Source organism: Lemur catta, chromosome 4 (genome assembly GCF_020740605.2).
Source record: "Lemur catta isolate mLemCat1 chromosome 4, mLemCat1.pri, whole genome shotgun sequence".
Classification (NCBI taxonomy): Eukaryota; Metazoa; Chordata; class Mammalia; order Primates; family Lemuridae; genus Lemur; species Lemur catta.
Genome location: NC_059131.1, coordinates 41,673,471 through 41,690,940, shown reverse-complemented (window position 1 = coordinate 41,690,940; position 17,470 = coordinate 41,673,471). Strand labels below are relative to the sequence as shown.

Genomic DNA, 17,470 nt, shown 5'->3' with positions numbered 1-17,470 from the left:
TCTTCTCAAACACCTGTTTCTGTGCCTCTGTTTTTTTTCTTTTCTTTTTTTTTTTTTTTTTTGAGACAGAGTCTTGCTCTGTCGCCCTGGCTAGAGTGCAGTGGCATCATCATAGCTCACTATAACCTTAAACTCCTGGGCTTAAGCAATCTTCCTGCCTCAGCCTCCTCTGGTTGTTTTTTAATTTGCTCTCAAGACAAAAAGTAAGGAGCAAGAGGACAGCAAAAGTGAAAATTCCCACAAAGATTAACTATTGCTTTGCACAGCCACTCAAGACCATCCTTGGGTGCAAATACTGTGTTGTTTACTCCTGAGGCTCCTGTGCAGAATGGGGGCGGTGGCAGGTCAAGCTGGCACAAGAGGAAAGAGCTGGGAGGAAGCACCGTGTGCGCCTGGGGATCTGTGCCAAGAGCCTTCCCTTCTGCTCTGCTGTTCTGTGATGGTAAACGTCAATACTGCAGAAGGGGCACACACCCTTTCATGCTACAATGGCCAGGCCCAGCGAGTACAGTGAGGCCGTCAGACTTGAGGGGGTGGATGCCTGTCCTGGGTGTTCTTGGACCCTTGCTGGGCTCCCTCACCTCTGAGTGTCATGAGGTAAAGGAATTCATGAAAAAACTGGGGAACAACTCTGTAGTTTCTCAGTCTCTCACAGCTGTAAGAGTAAATGATTTTACAGGTGCCAAGGGAAGACCTGTGCTGCCAAGGTATTTCCTAACTCCCTCTCTAGGCATCCCAGAAGTTTCCCTGAGCTTTTGTTATATAACAATAATTAGAATGCATTTATAGAGCTCTTACTATTGTTATATGTTTTACAAGCATCATCACAATCCTCAAAGCATTAGAAAACTGAAGCTTAGAGAGATGAATTAAACTTGCAGCCATAGAGAATGACAGCAATTAAGAATTAGGGGAAAGTGAGAAGACAATGGCTGTCAAGGTGGTCCCTCCACAGAACACATTCCAAAGCCGTCTGCAGGCTGATGCACTAGATTGGCTCAGCCCGAGGCTGAGTCTGGGCTGCCTGTTTTTGTAAATGAAAATTTCTTAGAACTTTTCTCACTGTCCACAGCTGCTTCACGCTACAATGGCAGAGAGCAGAGCTGTAATAGAGACTGTGTATCCCATAAAGTCAAAGATAGTTACTATCTGGCCTTTAACAGAAAAAGTTTGCCAACCCCTGTACTATTAATATATGATCAATACACTCTTAACAGACAGGAACAAAACCCCAGACATACTCAGGGACATCTTTAATAAAATTGGCTTCTTCTTTTGGATCATGAAATTTAGGAAAAAAAAATTTATTTTTCAACTGAAAAGCATAAAACTAAACAAGAAACTATAGAGAGATTAGAAAGGAAACTAGAGAGTGATTACACTAGATTCTTACTGTTACACTGTCATTACGTTGTCAAACATCTTTTAAACAAAGTCTTAGTGTTTACCCATTTTATGTGGGGAGAAGACCAGGCATATTAAAACATTAGAATCCTGTTTTCTCTCTTTCCAGAAACATAACTCAGACCCTGGATGATAGAAAATAATAAGGTATCTTTTTGGAAATTATTCTGGACATATATGCTAACATAATACAAACTCCAGTTGAGGCCTATAACTTGCAAATGTCTCTCTATGCATCTCACTTATTTATTTGTTTTAATCATGGGGATGCTCATCTGCTGTCTGAAAATGTGGCAAACATAACTTTATGGACTGATAAATTCTCCCAAATGAAGATTAGAAGGTGTGCACATATGTGCTTAATTTGGGGCAATTCTTTGAGGCATGTTTTGATGAGCCAAGCAATAGACAGATACTCAGAGATGCACAAAGACACACTCTATGGAGAGAAAATCTCCCCAGCTCCCTGGGCAGATCCCCTAGCCCTACCCACCTGAGTGCCCAGAGCCTGGATGTCATGCTCAAATGTGGTGTGCATCCTCTGTAAGGTCTCCACTGTGTTCTGATCTCTCCCAAGCTCCTCGGGGAGTTTCTTGTGTTTGTCCTGTATGCGCCCAAAGATCTCCTTGGCGTCATGGTAAAACTTATGCAGTTCATAGGAGGCGGCAAGAATCTGTGTTCTTGTGTCAATGAGCTCCAGGAGGTCAGCCCAGGCTTCGTTGAGGCCGTCCTTCCACTCGGCGATGGTGGCGGCATCTGAATGTCCAGAGTTGATGAGTTCATCTGCCATGTGGTTGACTGTATCCACACGCTCCTGCCCAATGTTCCCTGTGTCTCGGGCAAATTCCCGGAATCGTTCTTGTAACATCTGAAACAGGCATATGCATAAAGAAATCAGAGAGAATACTGTGTACATCTTATTTCTTGATCACATGAATGTCCTTTGGAAAGAAATGGCCTCTAAGCGAGAGGTAATCATGTAGTAGTTACCTCTCATTAAGTAGTCTTAACTAACACTCATGACTTAGGAACAGATCTTAGCTCTAGAACCTCTTATCAATCAGGTTTCCTTCTCGCTCAATGCAGCAGAGTAAGGCACTGCCTCTACCTCCTTTTACTACAGGGATCAGGGGTACAGAGAGGTTAGCCAACCTCAAAGTCACCTGTTTATAAAAAATACTGTGTTGAAACTAAACCCCATGCCCTTTGATGTGAGCCAGAACACTGTCTTTGCTCACAGATGAGGAATGCAAGTGGCTCTGCACACCATCGCTAGCTGCACAGCCATTCATGCTCTGCCCAGTGTACTTGCCGTGACGTGCTCGTAGTCCTGCCCCAGCTCGTGGGACCCTGCGACCACCTCCCTCTCAGCGATCCACTGCTCCAGGTCGTCCACCTCCCGGTTGAGCTGGAATAACCTGTGCCTCTCGTCCAGCTTGCCTCTCCTCTCTTCTGCAAGGTCTTTCAGACCAGCGTATAGTTTATCCACTTTGGACTGCCGCATGCTAATGCGCTCACTGGAAAAGAAAGGCAGCAACAGAGGAAAAGGATCTTCAATGTCAATTTTCTTCAGGGGAAAAACAAATGAGGTGGTGATAACAGGAGAACATGTTACACTAAATTTCCCAGAGGAAAACTCTGGTTAACCTACTTAACCTGAAAAATAAAACTCACAAATTGGCCTCAATTTCAAGTAATGAAGAGCCAATATGTAAACAAAACACAATAATTAAGGCCGAAGGCCATCTTGAATGTAATCAAGGCGGCTGGCGGGGTGGGGTTGCAGGGAGAAACCCTAACTGTCTGCAGCGCTGGCTCTGCAGGTCAGGATTTGCTTTGACGTTAAAAGTTAGTGCAAAATCCACGAGGGGTCTTCCATTCTCTGGCAAGCTCCAGCCTCCACCTGCTATGGGCCGTGTGCTCTTCCCTGTCAGGAGGGCTGGACCAGATGCTCCAGTTTCTCGGGTCCCGGGTATGCAGTCAGGAGACAGTATCCCCTCCCCTCCAACTTCTCAAGAGTGACTGTCTCGAAACAGGACACCAGAGACACAGACTTGCTTGTACCCATCCCTGGAGATTAGGAAAGCCACTTTCCTGGGAATCCTGACCATGAGCATCTTAAGGACCTCCTGCACCAACACAGCCTTTGACCTCATCTCCCTCAACCTGCCTCGGTTAAACACACAAGGCTGACTCCTTTCCTTTCTGAGTCATAAGGGGCACTTTCAGAGAAAGCCTAAAATGACAGCTCTCAAAGTTAATACAGGAGCCTGTTACATAGTCAATGAGTACCACACTTATTTCTTTTGTTCTCCAAGGCATTCTAAGCACTTGATGTGTAAGAGTTTGGAAGTGGTATCACTTTGTTCTTCCCGGGAGCCCTTTTATTTTATATGTCCACGTATTCTTATCTACTACCCCTCTTAAAGCTAGTAATTAACTTTCCTAAACTGGATGACTTTTTCTATCCAAGTGCTCTGGTGATTATCTGCACCTGTGCAAATCAATCTGTATTTTTGATTCAAGACACGAATAATCTTTCAATAGGGCTTCATCCAACAGGAGATATATTAGGAAATTGCTCTTGTGGGTTAAATAATAGTTCGCACCTTCTATTCACCATAGACCTACTGGGTCTGTTTTAAAAATGCTTCCCACAGATCTATCTTACCAGTGATTCATGACGAATGCTGCCATTTTCTTTTTGTGGGAGTTAGCAAGAGATCCTCACTGAGAAGGAATGATAGCCAGGTCTCACCTTCACAAAACGGCACTCACCTTTCAGGATGGCTGTCGGCCACCAGTGCCCGGCTGGTTTTGGAGAGCTGATGCACTGTCTCTGCGTAGTCCTCCACAGCTTGTTCCAAGATCTGGTGCTTCTTCAACATGGAGACAGCACTCTGCTCATCCTGCAAAGCGAGGGGACTGTCACAATCACAGCTGTCCCCTCTGGCCCAAAACCACCTTAAGGAGTGACAGGCTGACTGCATGGTGGGGCAGGAGGAAGGACCAGCAAAAAGAAAGACCCCAGAAGTGTGAGGTGGGCAGTGGAAGAACAGATGTGTCCCGAGAGCATCCACGTGGACGGGACCACAGGAGGCCTTTGTGAAAGACACACATGAGGAAAATGCAGAATGAGGACGACCCCTCTGAGACAGAGCAAAGCTCAGGCAAACCAAGGGTGTCCTGGCTAGCTGAAACTCCTCATGGCCTATGAGGTACGTAGGCGACAGCATTCTGGAACCTTAAAATACTTTTCAATGATCTCAAAACCATCTCGTAATGTTGTAAAGTTGAGGGAACTCATAAATAGAGAGCAAGGACTCTGGCAAATTTCAAACATGACAGGATGAACCCAGTCTTAATGACACACCAGGACTCGGATAAGGAAAGTTTCTGTCAAGGGACAAATAGCAGCCAGATTTTAGACACCTTTAAGTACCATGGTGCCCCCTTAACACTCAAAGGCAACAAGAGACATCTTCAAAAAGACAGAGCCTCCAGAGAAAACAAGCTCAGGGTCCGAGTCTGAGGCTCTCCTGGGACAGAGACGCTTCTCACCTCCTCTCAGGGAGGGAGCCCTCTCTCACCTTGGCCTTCTCCTCAGACATCATGTACAGCTCCTGCTCACTCATCCACGCTTCGGCCTCGGCCGCATCAAAGTAGTACTGCTGGGCCTTGTGCGCCTCCTCCAGCCGCCGGTGGCGCTTCTCCGTCTCCTCGATGAGGAGACTCCACAGCTGCTTTAGGTCGGCAAGCCTCTGTCTGATGGTTTCAGCGCTGGGGCTGCTGCTGTCCGTGACGATGTTTTGGCTCCTCTCAAAGATGTCGTCAATGCGAGGCTGGTGTCCCTGGATTTCTTTCTGGAGGGTCTGTGTGGGGCAGAAAAACACACATGAGGGCTTGCTAAATGGCAGCAGCCTGGTGTTTATGTCAAGCCATTAGGGCCAGGAAGAAACTGCCAAGCCTTCAAAGCTCTCTCATGTTTTCTGTCTTGTAATTTGGAATAATTATTTATCAGACTGAACTCACCTGAGCAGAAACACTTACCTGGTTTTTCTTTATTAACAGCTGCACAGTCTGGAGGTTGTGACCATGATCCGTGGAAGTTGCCAAAGGCATCCTCTCTCCAACCCACAACTGAAAAGAATTGTGAATGAGTGATCAGGACCAGTCTTAGGAACAAACATGTAATACGAACAAGAGCAACAAGGAAGAGCTGGGCAGCCATCTTCAGAGAGCGAGCTCGTCTGGCCCCATGGAGGGCGGTCTGAGGAAACGTGCCCTTTTGCCCGGAGACAGGGAGAGGGCCAGTCTTCCAAATTTACCTCATCCTCAAGGTCAGGCTCACCGTGAGTCCTCATTAGTTACCTTTAATAGCATTGTTCTCGGGGCAATAAAATCCTAGAGTATCTTTAGATAACCTGAGAGGAACAATGGAGTTGCACTTTGTGTGAAAAGGGAAAGAACCCTCAGAACATAAGCATGGGTTTCGACAGCTCAGTTCACCAACGTGGCCCAAGGCAAGTGTGACAAGTGAGAACAGGGTCGTCAGGACAGGTGAGAAGGCTCACAGCAAAGTCACACATGCAGTGAGGGTCTACTCACGATCTCGTCCTCCACGTCCCTGTTGAACTGGTGGATCTCTTTGGAGGCCAGCAGATTATGCTTCCTTTCATTCAAGGGCTCCAGCAACTCCATGAACTTGGTCTGCACGGTGAGGCGCTTGCTGTCCACCTCATCAGTGCTCTTCCCCTCCTGGCTCAGGGCCTGTGCTTGGCTCTGGAGCTCTTCGATCTCCTTCTTCCGCACTTCCATCTGGTTCTCTAGCATCTGAGGGCAGAGAAGAAAAGCAGGTCAACACTTGGCAAAGACTATCTTTGGCAGGGACTGGTTCTAAGCAGAACTGCTAGGTCCACTGGGACTTGGCCGCTGCAAAGCAGCCAGGGAAGCCACTGGGAGAGTCTGCACTAACTTGATTTCTCAACCTCGATGAAACTATTTTCCCATAAATTCTGGGTAAATGCATTTGCCCTTAGAGACTTCTATTATGGTATTAAAAAAACTGTTACATTAGTTTTGTTATCAATAAAGTACCCGGAACAACTCAGATTACTGTCACACATCAAGACCTTCTACAGAAATGTATGCAAATATTACTCCTTCGTGTAAAACGCAGAATTGAATGAAATGAATATTTACTCAACTATTAAATGGTGATGATACCCATCAGCTAAGAAAATGATATTAAAAAAAGCATTCCCATGTACAGACACCCCATACTTCTATAAATATTGCGTTTTTCTAGTTGATTCTTGAAACATCCTACGATGCTGTCAGAGCCAGCACTTTGCTGGGCTAACAGTCTTCTCACCAGGAAGGCGGGTGACTGGGGACGCAGTGGTGAGCAAAGACTATGAGGACTATGGCTGCGAAACACAAACAGCCCAGGTGTTCGCCCTGCCCACTTGCCTGCTGCTTTTTCAGCAGGATGTTGACACTGGTAAGGTCTTTGCCGTAGTCATCAGATTGAATCTGACTCTCTAGGCCATGCAGCCATTTGTCTAGATCTGCACAGCTCTGGGTGAAAAGTTCAGCCTTGTTTGCATCAAAGAGCCGCTGGGCCTTGGTCTGGGTGGTGGATTCAAGGACTTCCCACATTTTATGTAAACCAGTGAGTTTCTCCTTCACCACGGCTTCTGTCTCAGGTTTTTCTGAAATAAGCTGCATTCCTTCCTGGAAAACACAAGCCAGCATGGTTATAAATAAATAGTTTGCTAGAGAAAAAAAAGTCACTGTGAAAAACAAACCTAAGATATCTGATCTGTGATATACACATTCATTCAACACACACACACACACACACCACACACACACAATCCTTCCACGTGAAGTTACCGATCAATAAAATCAACAATGGCCTACTCCATGTACATTACATGGATTTCATGGGAGTTGAGCAGTAAGTGCTCCATGCTGAAATAGTTTCAACTGGGGCAACGGGACAGTTAATCAAATAACCTAAGATTTTATCCCCTCCACTCCATGCCTAAAGACCATATATAACACATTATTTTAACCATTAAGAGTCTGAAACAAAATAAAAATTGTGAAGGGAGAGAAGGGTGGGTGGGGAACTCCACATTCATCTTCAGTTAAGCTGCACAGAATCTCTTTCTGCCAAAATAATACATTATAACGATTGTTATAGTGACTGGTATACAGTAGTCACATAAGAAAAATAGGGAAAATTTAAAATATATAATATTTTTAAATTGTATGTAACTGTATCTGATAAATCTGTCACAAAGCAACATAAATAATATGATCAAGATAGTGGGGACCCTATATGGGGTCTAGCAGCAGCAGCAGGTGAGATGCACAACAGAAACTAAACACCTAGTATCCACTCTAAAATAAATCAAGCATTTTGAAAACCACCCTGGTTGGGTTTCTGCTTTTCTCCCTTCTGGTGGGTTGAAGTCAGGAACTGGTAAGTGAAAGGGGACTGCTACTGGCTGTATAACATTTGTAAATGCTAAGACCCAGAAGAGTTGGAAAATGTCCTAAATAAAAAGGAGCTCATTTTCACTCTACTTGTTTTACCACAGCCACATTGTGGGCATGGGGGCCCTCATCCAACACTTTAACGCACCTTCTCAATTTTGTCAAGCCATTCTTTGTTGGATGCAAGTTCTGCCATAAATGCTTGATGCTTTAACCATTTACTGTGCAGATTTCTGGCTTCATCATAAGACATGTCCTGGGCTGTAAGCATCTTTTCATTGATCCAGAGAGACAGCTATGGGAAAAAAAAAAATCAAGAAGGTTTCAGAAGTCATGATCCTACCTGGAAAGGGGTGTGTTCATGTCATACTATGCATGCTACACGTTTCCAGAGCAACAAATATTTAACTTTATAATTCGGATCATGACAGGTGTCCATTATATGGAGCCTGAACCTAAGCTTTGGTCCAAACTATGTGTTTAACATTCGATCCAGAAGTACAAAAGTTCTATGAGCCAGCATTCAAAGTGTTTGGCACTCTTAACCAGCTTTCTCCCCAAAGGCTTTTGTTTAAAATTCTGCTGTAACCAGTTCAAGACACAACCTTTTTTCTCTTCCAAATACCTGTGTCAGCTATGCCATGTTAATCATGATTGACTACCTTTTACTCTATTTGGCAATCTTCTTACTTTTTTAATTCCTTTTATTAAAAAAAAAAAAAACCAAATCCAACAAACTGATCTACCACCCTTCGCTTTCATGGGTACATCTATGGGAATGCCAAAAAGCATAAATAACTGCTCACTGTAGGGCTAAGGCAACAATGATGCCCTTTCAATGTTTCCTTCAAGTCTGAGTCACCTTCAACCTCTTTTTCTGTAGCTTCTAGTTCTCTAAAGAACCTTCCATTCAGACCAAGAATGCTTCACAGGACTTGATTTTGAGAACTAACATGTTTGCCTGCATCTGAAGTCTGGAAAGCTGGCAGCTGCCGGCGGATCTGAGAGGGGAGTTCTCTTACCAGGGTCAGCCAAACACCGGGCTGGACCCACTTCTGCTGGCCTCCATCCTGACTGGGCCCTGGCTCATTACTGCCCACCTGTGATGGGCCGTGCCAGAGTCCTGACTGCTATCCCAGTCACGGTGCTACCCCAGAAAGAGCTTCTGTTGGCCCAGGTCAAAGATAAACAAAAGAATGAGGAGTTAGCCCAGAATCAGAAGCAACAATCCTCAGGGAATATGTCTCTTCTCCTGAATGACTGTGAAAAACCCACCTTTACATGTCACTGTTACAACAAATTTGAACCTAAACTCCTTCATGGTTATATCTCCAAGGTCTAGAAATGAAACATAAAACCAATAGAAATCCTTATAGAATCAACATTTCCAATGCCATTCACTCCTGCTCTGGGCTGCTGCTGGGAAAGGCTCCCCCATAAACTTGCTTCAACAACAGAAGATCTGTTCTTTGGAAATGACGTCAAGGAGGGCAATGAGGGTCACAGGAACACCCCTGGTTCCAAAAGCAGGTGAACTCCTGGGCACCGCCCCTACCTTCTCAGGCTATTCACCACGCAGGGGAATGGGGAGGAGGTTGAAAGCAAAAGTTAGTGAGATCTTTGATGTCACTTGTTATTGAGGAAAAAACTAGCAAATCTCATAAAGTCCTTTATAATCAAAGACCACAGAGATCATTCTACAATAAAGACACTAAATTTCTTATTTTAAAAGAATTATATATGTTCCAGTTATCTAAGCAGCTAAAATCTGAGAGATTATGGCCAATCTTAGGGGGAAAAAGGTTAAAAGAAAACCAAATGACAACATTTTCCCCTGTACTCTACATACATTCATACTCTCTCTCTCTCTCTCTCTCTATCAGGCACTTTTATTCAAAGTGCCAAGGACATTCACATATTTTCACTATTCATAACCACCTACCCAAGAGGGATTAAAAAAGAGAGAGAGCTACATAAAAATCAGAGGCTTATAAACAAATCTGCTCTTTGCTGAACACATCATCCTACACATAAAGCACCAAGCGATATAGCACAATGAAATGATCTATGGAACTTGCTAGTTCATCAGATCTTCATCAGCATTCTGGAACCAGAGCTACAGTTATTATTTGCGAGCATTTATAAAGGTCATTTAAGAATATACTCATTCTCTGCAGAAAAGAACACTATGCGGATTAGGAAAAGATAAGAAAAAATGCTTTGATCATTGAATTAAGCTAAAAGCAAAGCACCAAACTCATATTCCTGTGCCAGACACATGTACATATACTATCCTCCTGAAAAAAAATAATCAGTTCCAGAAAATAGGAGGTATAGTATGAGGGAATAAAACAATAAAGTGATATATTTTAAATTATTCATTCATTTTTCAGGACATCACATTAAAATAACACTACAAAGATTATGATGATGCTCTTTGTATTCCCATCTATAACTGAGAACAGGTGGGTCCCCTGCTTATTCCACAGTATTGCTGGTGCAATGGCTGTCCCCAGCCAGAGAGTGTTGATGGGGGTGGCAGCAGGGGCCCATCTCACAATCCACAGCTCCTCCAGCCAAGGCACTCTAAGGGAATCTGAAAGAGACAAACCCCTAGATTCCCTGTACCTTGAGCAACAACAGCAGCCAGTAAAGGTATTAAATTTGACCTCTGTATCTATTGCAATAGGTAGCTTTTCAAATGTAGGGCTAGTCCATTAAAACACACTCCATTCTCAGAGGAGTGTATTTTAATGAGGCTGAATGATGGCAAGTTCACAGCCAAAGACGCTATCGCCCCTGTGCTTATGCTACTACACCAAGAGTTTTAGAGCCCTAAACCTGACCTAAACGCCATCACCATGCAGAGACCGTACATGCTGGCATGGGACTCCAACACCTCCAGGCAGACAGTGTGGCTGTACTTACTAACTTGATGAGGCTCAAAGAGAGACAGGCACAACTAGGGAAGAAAGGATAAACCAGGGAGACTTGGCAGAGCAGTCACAAGGAGACCTGCAAATCATCTCCTAGGGGACATAAAAAAGCCCAGCCCAAATTTCCTGCATACTTTGAGGGGAAATCACACAGGACAGAGGCCCCTGGGCATGCCTGATGGTCACTGGAACCTAGCCAATGTGTGTGTTAAGGAGAGAACTCCTTGTCACCAAGGATGCTAATTTAAAGCAAGTGGAAACAAACACCTAAAGACCTACTAAGACTACTTCCTATGATGCCATCAGGAAGGACTATCATTTTACCTACTTACTTTTCTGTTTCTTTTTATGAATCTGTACATGTGTAAGTGGAAAACGGGACAGACGGGAAATTCCAAATATAAATGGGATTCCCCATGGCCACTCAACTGCTCATTCCCTGGCATTCTTTTTCTACATTTAACCTGAGCTTCAACATGGTTAGGTAAAGGAATTTCATCTTACTAACTTGCCCTTTAAAAGCAGGAACATGGGATCCCATTGGTCCCACAAGCCCCTAGAATACGGCCTGAGATTAAAAATTAGTCACTGATGGTGCTGCAAGGGAAACACCAAGGTGACACAGGGACCACTAATCTGTGGAAGGCACAGCCCAGCCTGCAAACACCTCCTCGACCCTTTTACTCCCTCCAATGGGAAATGGCCAGTCGGCATTCACTGCAGCACAACACGCAACTCCACACAGCTAACTTTAGAGCCCATCACCCTCTGCTGTGCCCTGTCTTGGGATGTGAAAGCCTCCTTAAGTGAGCATCCCATCAAATGGGTTTCTAATGGGTGGGATGTCACTTAGAAGAGGCTCCTGTCTTCAGCCTGTCTGGCTCCAGGCAAATCCCCCAAAGACCTAGATTTGTCAATGTGGTGCTTAAAGCTGACAGACCCAAAGCTACACAGTTTAGGGGCTTTTCTTCTTAAGGTTTAGCTGCAAAAGCACACTGAAAGACTCACAAAAAGACTGCAGTTGAACAGACATGAAGGATTGCTTCTGTCACAGGTGATCTAACAGATGTCATTAGAGCCACATTACCTTTAACACAGCCACACATTTGCATGCAGGGTGTCTGTGATGACTGGAGTCAGATTCTGAGCACACAATCCACCCCTGCCCCCACACTCTTAACCCCTCAAGGTCCCTGAAGCTTCATGTGGATATTCATCACCTCCATTTTTACCTCCAGGGGTATTTAGTCTAATAAACCAGAGATGACAGAGTCTCACCATTGTTCTCTGGCAGACAGAGAAATATGATGTTCTTAGGAACTCACACATGTGAAGTCTGCTAGATGCTTTTTTCTGGTCAACTTTAGTTTTCAAAGTTTGTTTATGTATGTATCAGGGAACATGAAATAGTATGAGAATCAGATCAATACCACATGCTAAAACTCAGTGTTTGGAATTAGTATTACTGCTCTTTGCATGTTAGATACACATTGAAGGAGCCTGAAAGATGGTATTTTAAGGTCCTAAGTAAATAAGGAACTTAAAAAAATCTCTACTTCTTACTTGGTAGCCAGTTTCAGTTCCTTTTAGTTCTTTCGTTCTGTACCATTTAAATGTACATTGCTCTAGAGAGTTAAAACATAACACTAAATACTTTTATGCTGCAGAATATTCTAGGACATGAAACAGAACTTTCTATGACAAAGGAAACATTCTATGTCTGTGTTGTCCAATATGGTAGCCACTAGTCATAGCTGGCAACTGAGCACTTAAAATATAGCTAGCATAATGGAGGAACTATGTTGTTAATTTTATTTAATTTTAATCAAATTAAAATGAAATAAGGCCGGGCGTGGTGGCTCACGCCTGTAATCCTAGCACTCTGGGAGGCCGAGGCGGGTGGATCGCTTGAGGTCAGGAGTTCGAGACCAGCCTGAGCGAGACCCCATCTCTACTAAAAATAGAAATAAATTATTTGGACAACTAAAAATATATATAGAAAAATTAGCCAGGCATGGTGGCGCATGCCTGTAGTCCCAGCTACTCGGGAGGCTGAGGTAGTAGGATCGCTTAAGCTCAGGAGTTTGAGGTTGCTGTGAGCTAGGCTGATGCCACGGCACTCACTCTAGCCCGGGCAACAAAGTGAGACTCTGTCTCAAAAAAAAAAAAAAAAAAAAAAAAAAAAGAACACAACAATAAAATGAAATAACCATATGTGGCTAGTGGCTACTATAATGGACAGCGTAGTTCTATACTCTAATGTTCTAGAGTATAAAAATCTAGTTACTCTAAGTGGTAGCTTGTAGGCTGGAGAACCAACCAAGTGCCACATGTCCCCAACCCGCAAATCAAATGGATGATAGGAATTTCTGGCCTCATTAATTTTATAATTCAAAAGGCTGTTCTACTAAACGCAGGCTAGCAACTGTTGGAAATGAAGAAGGGAGGGATTAGAGGGTAACATACCTCTTGACAATCTTGCAGGAATTTCTGAAGATCCCTGTTGTCCTTCAATCTCATCAGAAGTTCACTGGCTGCCTCACGGTTCTTCCTATGTCTGGTTATAATAATCAAAAAAATTATTTTTAAAAAAGAAAGATAATCTTGAAATACAGAATTTATAAATCAATTTCTTTCCTAGGTTTATAGGTATGCTGAAAAGAGTTTGCTTACAGTTCTTAATTATGTGAAGGAGACAAGATAAACGAGGGATTTTAGCATCCTCTAAATGAGTAAGCCATGGTACAAGAGAGACCCAAACACCTGTCCAAGCTACACAGCAGACTAAACATACAGTCAAATGATCTGTGTCAATTTGCTGCTTCTCAAACTAGAGCTGGGAAAAAATTTTGAGTATGCACTGTGTGCAAGTCCCCCCTTTAGGCACTGTGGGACAATCTGAAACTTATCTTCCAGAAACTCTTAACTGGGTGACACATACAAGGCTAAGAAAATATATACAATCTTGTAACTGGCTTTAAATGAATGTTTCCTGATAAACAAATGCCCATCTTGAAACAAACTCACCAAAACCAACAAAACAAATAGGAATAAAAATTTTTCAAACTGCTGAGATCCCAAACTTACTCAACCCCACTTTGAATTAACAGATAAGGGTAACTAAGGTTCAGAGAAGTAAAAGCACAAACCCTTAAATAAAAATCTTGTAAGAACTGGAAGGAGCTGCTGAACTTGGTGAATGTTAAGGGAACTGGGGCGCTTGCTCCCCAGCTCAACCACCACACACAGGGCTCCTGCTCCAGCTGCCGTGGAGGGGCCAGCACCCTGGCAAGCTTCCTTCAGGCTCCCAGAAGGGTGGTGCGAATGCTGTGAGAAGGACTGCCTTTCCACACTCTGCTGCCACAGGGGAGGAGGCGCTGAGGGTCATGAAGCACCGCAGTGAATATACTGCCCTGATATTCCTGAGTAACCTAAGCAAGAAAGCCAGACTACGTTCAGGGTATTAAGACAGGTAAAGGAACAGAGTGCAAACGAGGAGAGTTGGGTTTTTGCCCTGATTTTCAAAGCACTTTCTCACTGTCTGTGTCTGGACAAGGTCTCTCCTCCATTCCTGCCAGCCTCTGTGGCAGGGATGAGAAAGAACACAGCCTCAGACTCTTGACAACACTGAGAAAGAGCAGCTCTGTGAACACGAGCTGCTGAATGATGTCTGAAGAAACCTCCCCAGGAGAAAGAAAGATCTTGTAGTGATACACGTGTTGCACAGGCCTTCACTGAAAGCTGAGGAAACCAAGGATAGCTGCAGCACCGACCCCAGCCACCATCGGCCTGGAGAACCGAGGGAGAAAGCCCTCTGTTCTTGTGGCTCCTGCAGGTACCAGTGACTACAGAATGATAGGAATTATAAATGTTTATATGTCAAATATAAATTGTATTAGATAAATTTTCATTAAATATATAAAGCACTATAAATAGAAATAGCGTCAGATACATGTTAGATACATATGCCTTTTTAATTTTTTGAAGTTGAAAGAGGTTCCATAGCTTCAAGAAAAGGGATCTTAATACGCTTATACCACTTAGGTAAAATGCAAACATAAAAAAAGTTATTATATAATGCTAAATGAAAAGAACTTATGCATATTAAATGACATAAAACTCACAGGGCACAGATTAGAAAGCCAGCACTAAAATGGCATGTGCTAGAGATGGGATTAAGGGCAGTAGATCCCCCCTCAAAAATATTAGATGTTTATTGCTTTAATAACAACAAAAAATAATAAAGACCAGAGTCACTTTATGTCATTGTTACCCATCATCCAAAACCAAAAATAATAAAAGACAAATAAAATATAAAAGAATGTTAGTGAATCTGGGCTAAAAAAATTAGTCATCTAAAAACATGGGTGGGTAAGGAACGTCAAGAAAAGTTTTTGAAGTTCCCTGCCCTCAAATTCCAGTTCCATTTCTAGGGGAGTATAAGAAAATAAAGCAAATCTTCAGGAGAGAGGTAACATGAGTTGGAGTTAGTGACAAAATGCAGGAGTCCTGCCTTTAATCAAGGGCCTTGAATGAAAGCTTCCGTTCCTTTCAGCAAGGCATCCCACGAAACTGCTAGGATGGTAAGGAAGAATCCCAGAGCATCTCTGATGCTCACGGAAATAATGAAGATGAACACAATGTCAAATTCTGTCTGAGAAGATTCGCTAAGGGAGAAATACAACCAGACAGAATCCTGAAATGTTATTTCTTATGTAATCAAGTCTCACGTACGCCCGAGTCCCTGCCCAAGCACCCTTTCTCTTGCATGCTGTTGCTCTAAAGAGTGAAACAGCTGTGCAGGCAGCTGGGATTGTCGCTGACTCAGAAAACACTCGAAAGAAGTGAGTGTGGCTTAACGGTTTACTAGTGGCAACCGACGGCACTCATGGGAAGTAAAATTCAGGAAATTCTCTCAAGGTTGGATCACGGATTCAATTATAGGCAAGGGCCTGAGAAGAACCTTCTAAAACTTGGCTGTAGTTTCCACAGTCTTAAGAATGCTCTTTGTTTGGGGCAAAGTTCTCTTGCTTTATTTCCATCTCTCACCTCCTACCTCCACAACAAGACTCAAAAGCCCTCCCACCACATGAAGCAGACGCTGGGTATAACCGGTTTCTGTGAACAGCAAAGAATCTCAGGCACCTGCGTGGAATGGCTGGTTAATTTTTAAGCCTGTTTTCCCTTGTGAGATAGGGTCTTGCTTCATGAAGCTGGACACTGTTCCTTGCTCCCCAAGGACTACGCTGTGGCTGGAATTTTCCTTTCAGCCAGGAGGTTTCCTTCCTCATCCACACCCCCTGGGCAGGCTGTGGCCAGCAGGCTCCTTTCCGCCCAGTCACAGGCACTTGGAAGGCCACTTGTGCCCCACCCACATCTACTGGAGTCAGTGTCTTTGTTCTGGTACTTTTTCATTTCGACTCAGGAGATTTCCTGAACGTAAGCACATTATAATGACTTTACCTTCTACAAGAATAGCTTCAACCACAGTGTCAGAATGTTTCTGGCTAAGGGGATTAGATCTGAAAGTTTAGATGTTTACTTAGCTGTGCTCCTACAACACCTGGAACTCACAGATGTGTATGTTTTTATAACAGACAAGTATCCTCTAGGGTCAGTTTCAGATCTTGAGGCCTCTGGGGATATTAAAGTGAAACCAAAATTCGGTTAACACCAGCCGAGGAAAAGTAAGAAAATGTAGTTCCCTTGATGGCAGATCAACAGAAAGGCCCCCTCCTTCCGTCTTCCTCAAGCTTACCAATAGTATGGGATCCTCTTTACATTTCTTTTCTATAACTGAGAGATCCTAAGGAAGCGCAGGAACTCCAGGAGCCCAGGCTTCCAGGCAAGGGCAAAAGAAAGGTTAAGCCACAACTGAGGGCTGCTGAAACATTCCCTGATGTCCAGGAGTCTCTGGTCTTGACAGCTCACCTGTTTCCAACAACCCCATGCAGCTGCAGCACTCGGGACATATAAATAAACCAAGGAAGCAGCAAAGCAGCTGCACGTCTGTCTGAATGCAAGCTATTATATTTACAAAATAATGAGTTAACATTAGGAAAAAAAGGAAATTCTTTTTTTTTAGGTTAAGAATGTCTTGCCCAATCCTTGTTTCTCTCGCTCATTTAAGAAGGGTTTGGTGGAAGGATTTTTTCTTTTTTGTAGCTGTTTTAAAAGCAAAAGATACAGAATTATAATTACTAAGTTATGCCCTATTCCCCAGTACCACCCTTAGAACATATGGTTTAGGCTCTGAATCAGTTAAGGCAAAAAAACCCACAAAAGTCTGGCAATGGAAGTGTTACAGCTAGGAGCTCAATCTTTACGGGAAAAAGAGTATTTCCACTCTACCCCACATCTTATTTTAAGTTAACCTAAGGGTCCCAGGAGACCCTCTTGGATGTGGTAAGCAAGGAACAACCTCAACAAGAAGTTTTTCCTTCTCAATGCATTTGAAGGCCAGAGGAGAAGCCTTGAGGAAGAGCTTGTTCCTTGATGACATCAGTCTCACAATCAGCCCTTAAATCCAGCCCAAACTGGGACCAGAGAAGATTGGTTGCAACAGAGGCTAGTGATCCAGATGGGTCAGCCCAGGACTGAGGTGACCTGCCCAGAACCAGCCC

The 17,470-nt window shown here is 43.6% G+C and overlaps 1 protein-coding gene across 6 annotated transcripts in view; it reads right to left on the bottom strand.

Moving 5' to 3' along the window:
- The window catches only part of SPTBN1 (spectrin beta, non-erythrocytic 1), a 192,086-nt gene that overhangs the window by 18,356 nt on the left and 156,260 nt on the right, over positions 1–17,470 (bottom strand). For all 6 annotated transcript variants that reach the window (XM_045549604.1, XM_045549609.1, XM_045549606.1 and 3 more), the window contains 9 exons: positions 13,314–13,404; positions 8,060–8,206; positions 6,877–7,140; positions 6,013–6,237; positions 5,455–5,544; positions 4,995–5,276; positions 4,183–4,313; positions 2,717–2,921; positions 1,898–2,272 (listed from right to left, as the gene is read on the bottom strand). In XM_045549604.1, coding sequence (XP_045405560.1) covers positions 1,898–2,272; positions 2,717–2,921; positions 4,183–4,313; positions 4,995–5,276; positions 5,455–5,544; positions 6,013–6,237; positions 6,877–7,140; positions 8,060–8,206; positions 13,314–13,404 — 1,810 coding nt within the window. The remainder of the gene's footprint in view (positions 1–1,897; positions 2,273–2,716; positions 2,922–4,182; positions 4,314–4,994; positions 5,277–5,454; positions 5,545–6,012; positions 6,238–6,876; positions 7,141–8,059; positions 8,207–13,313; positions 13,405–17,470) is intronic.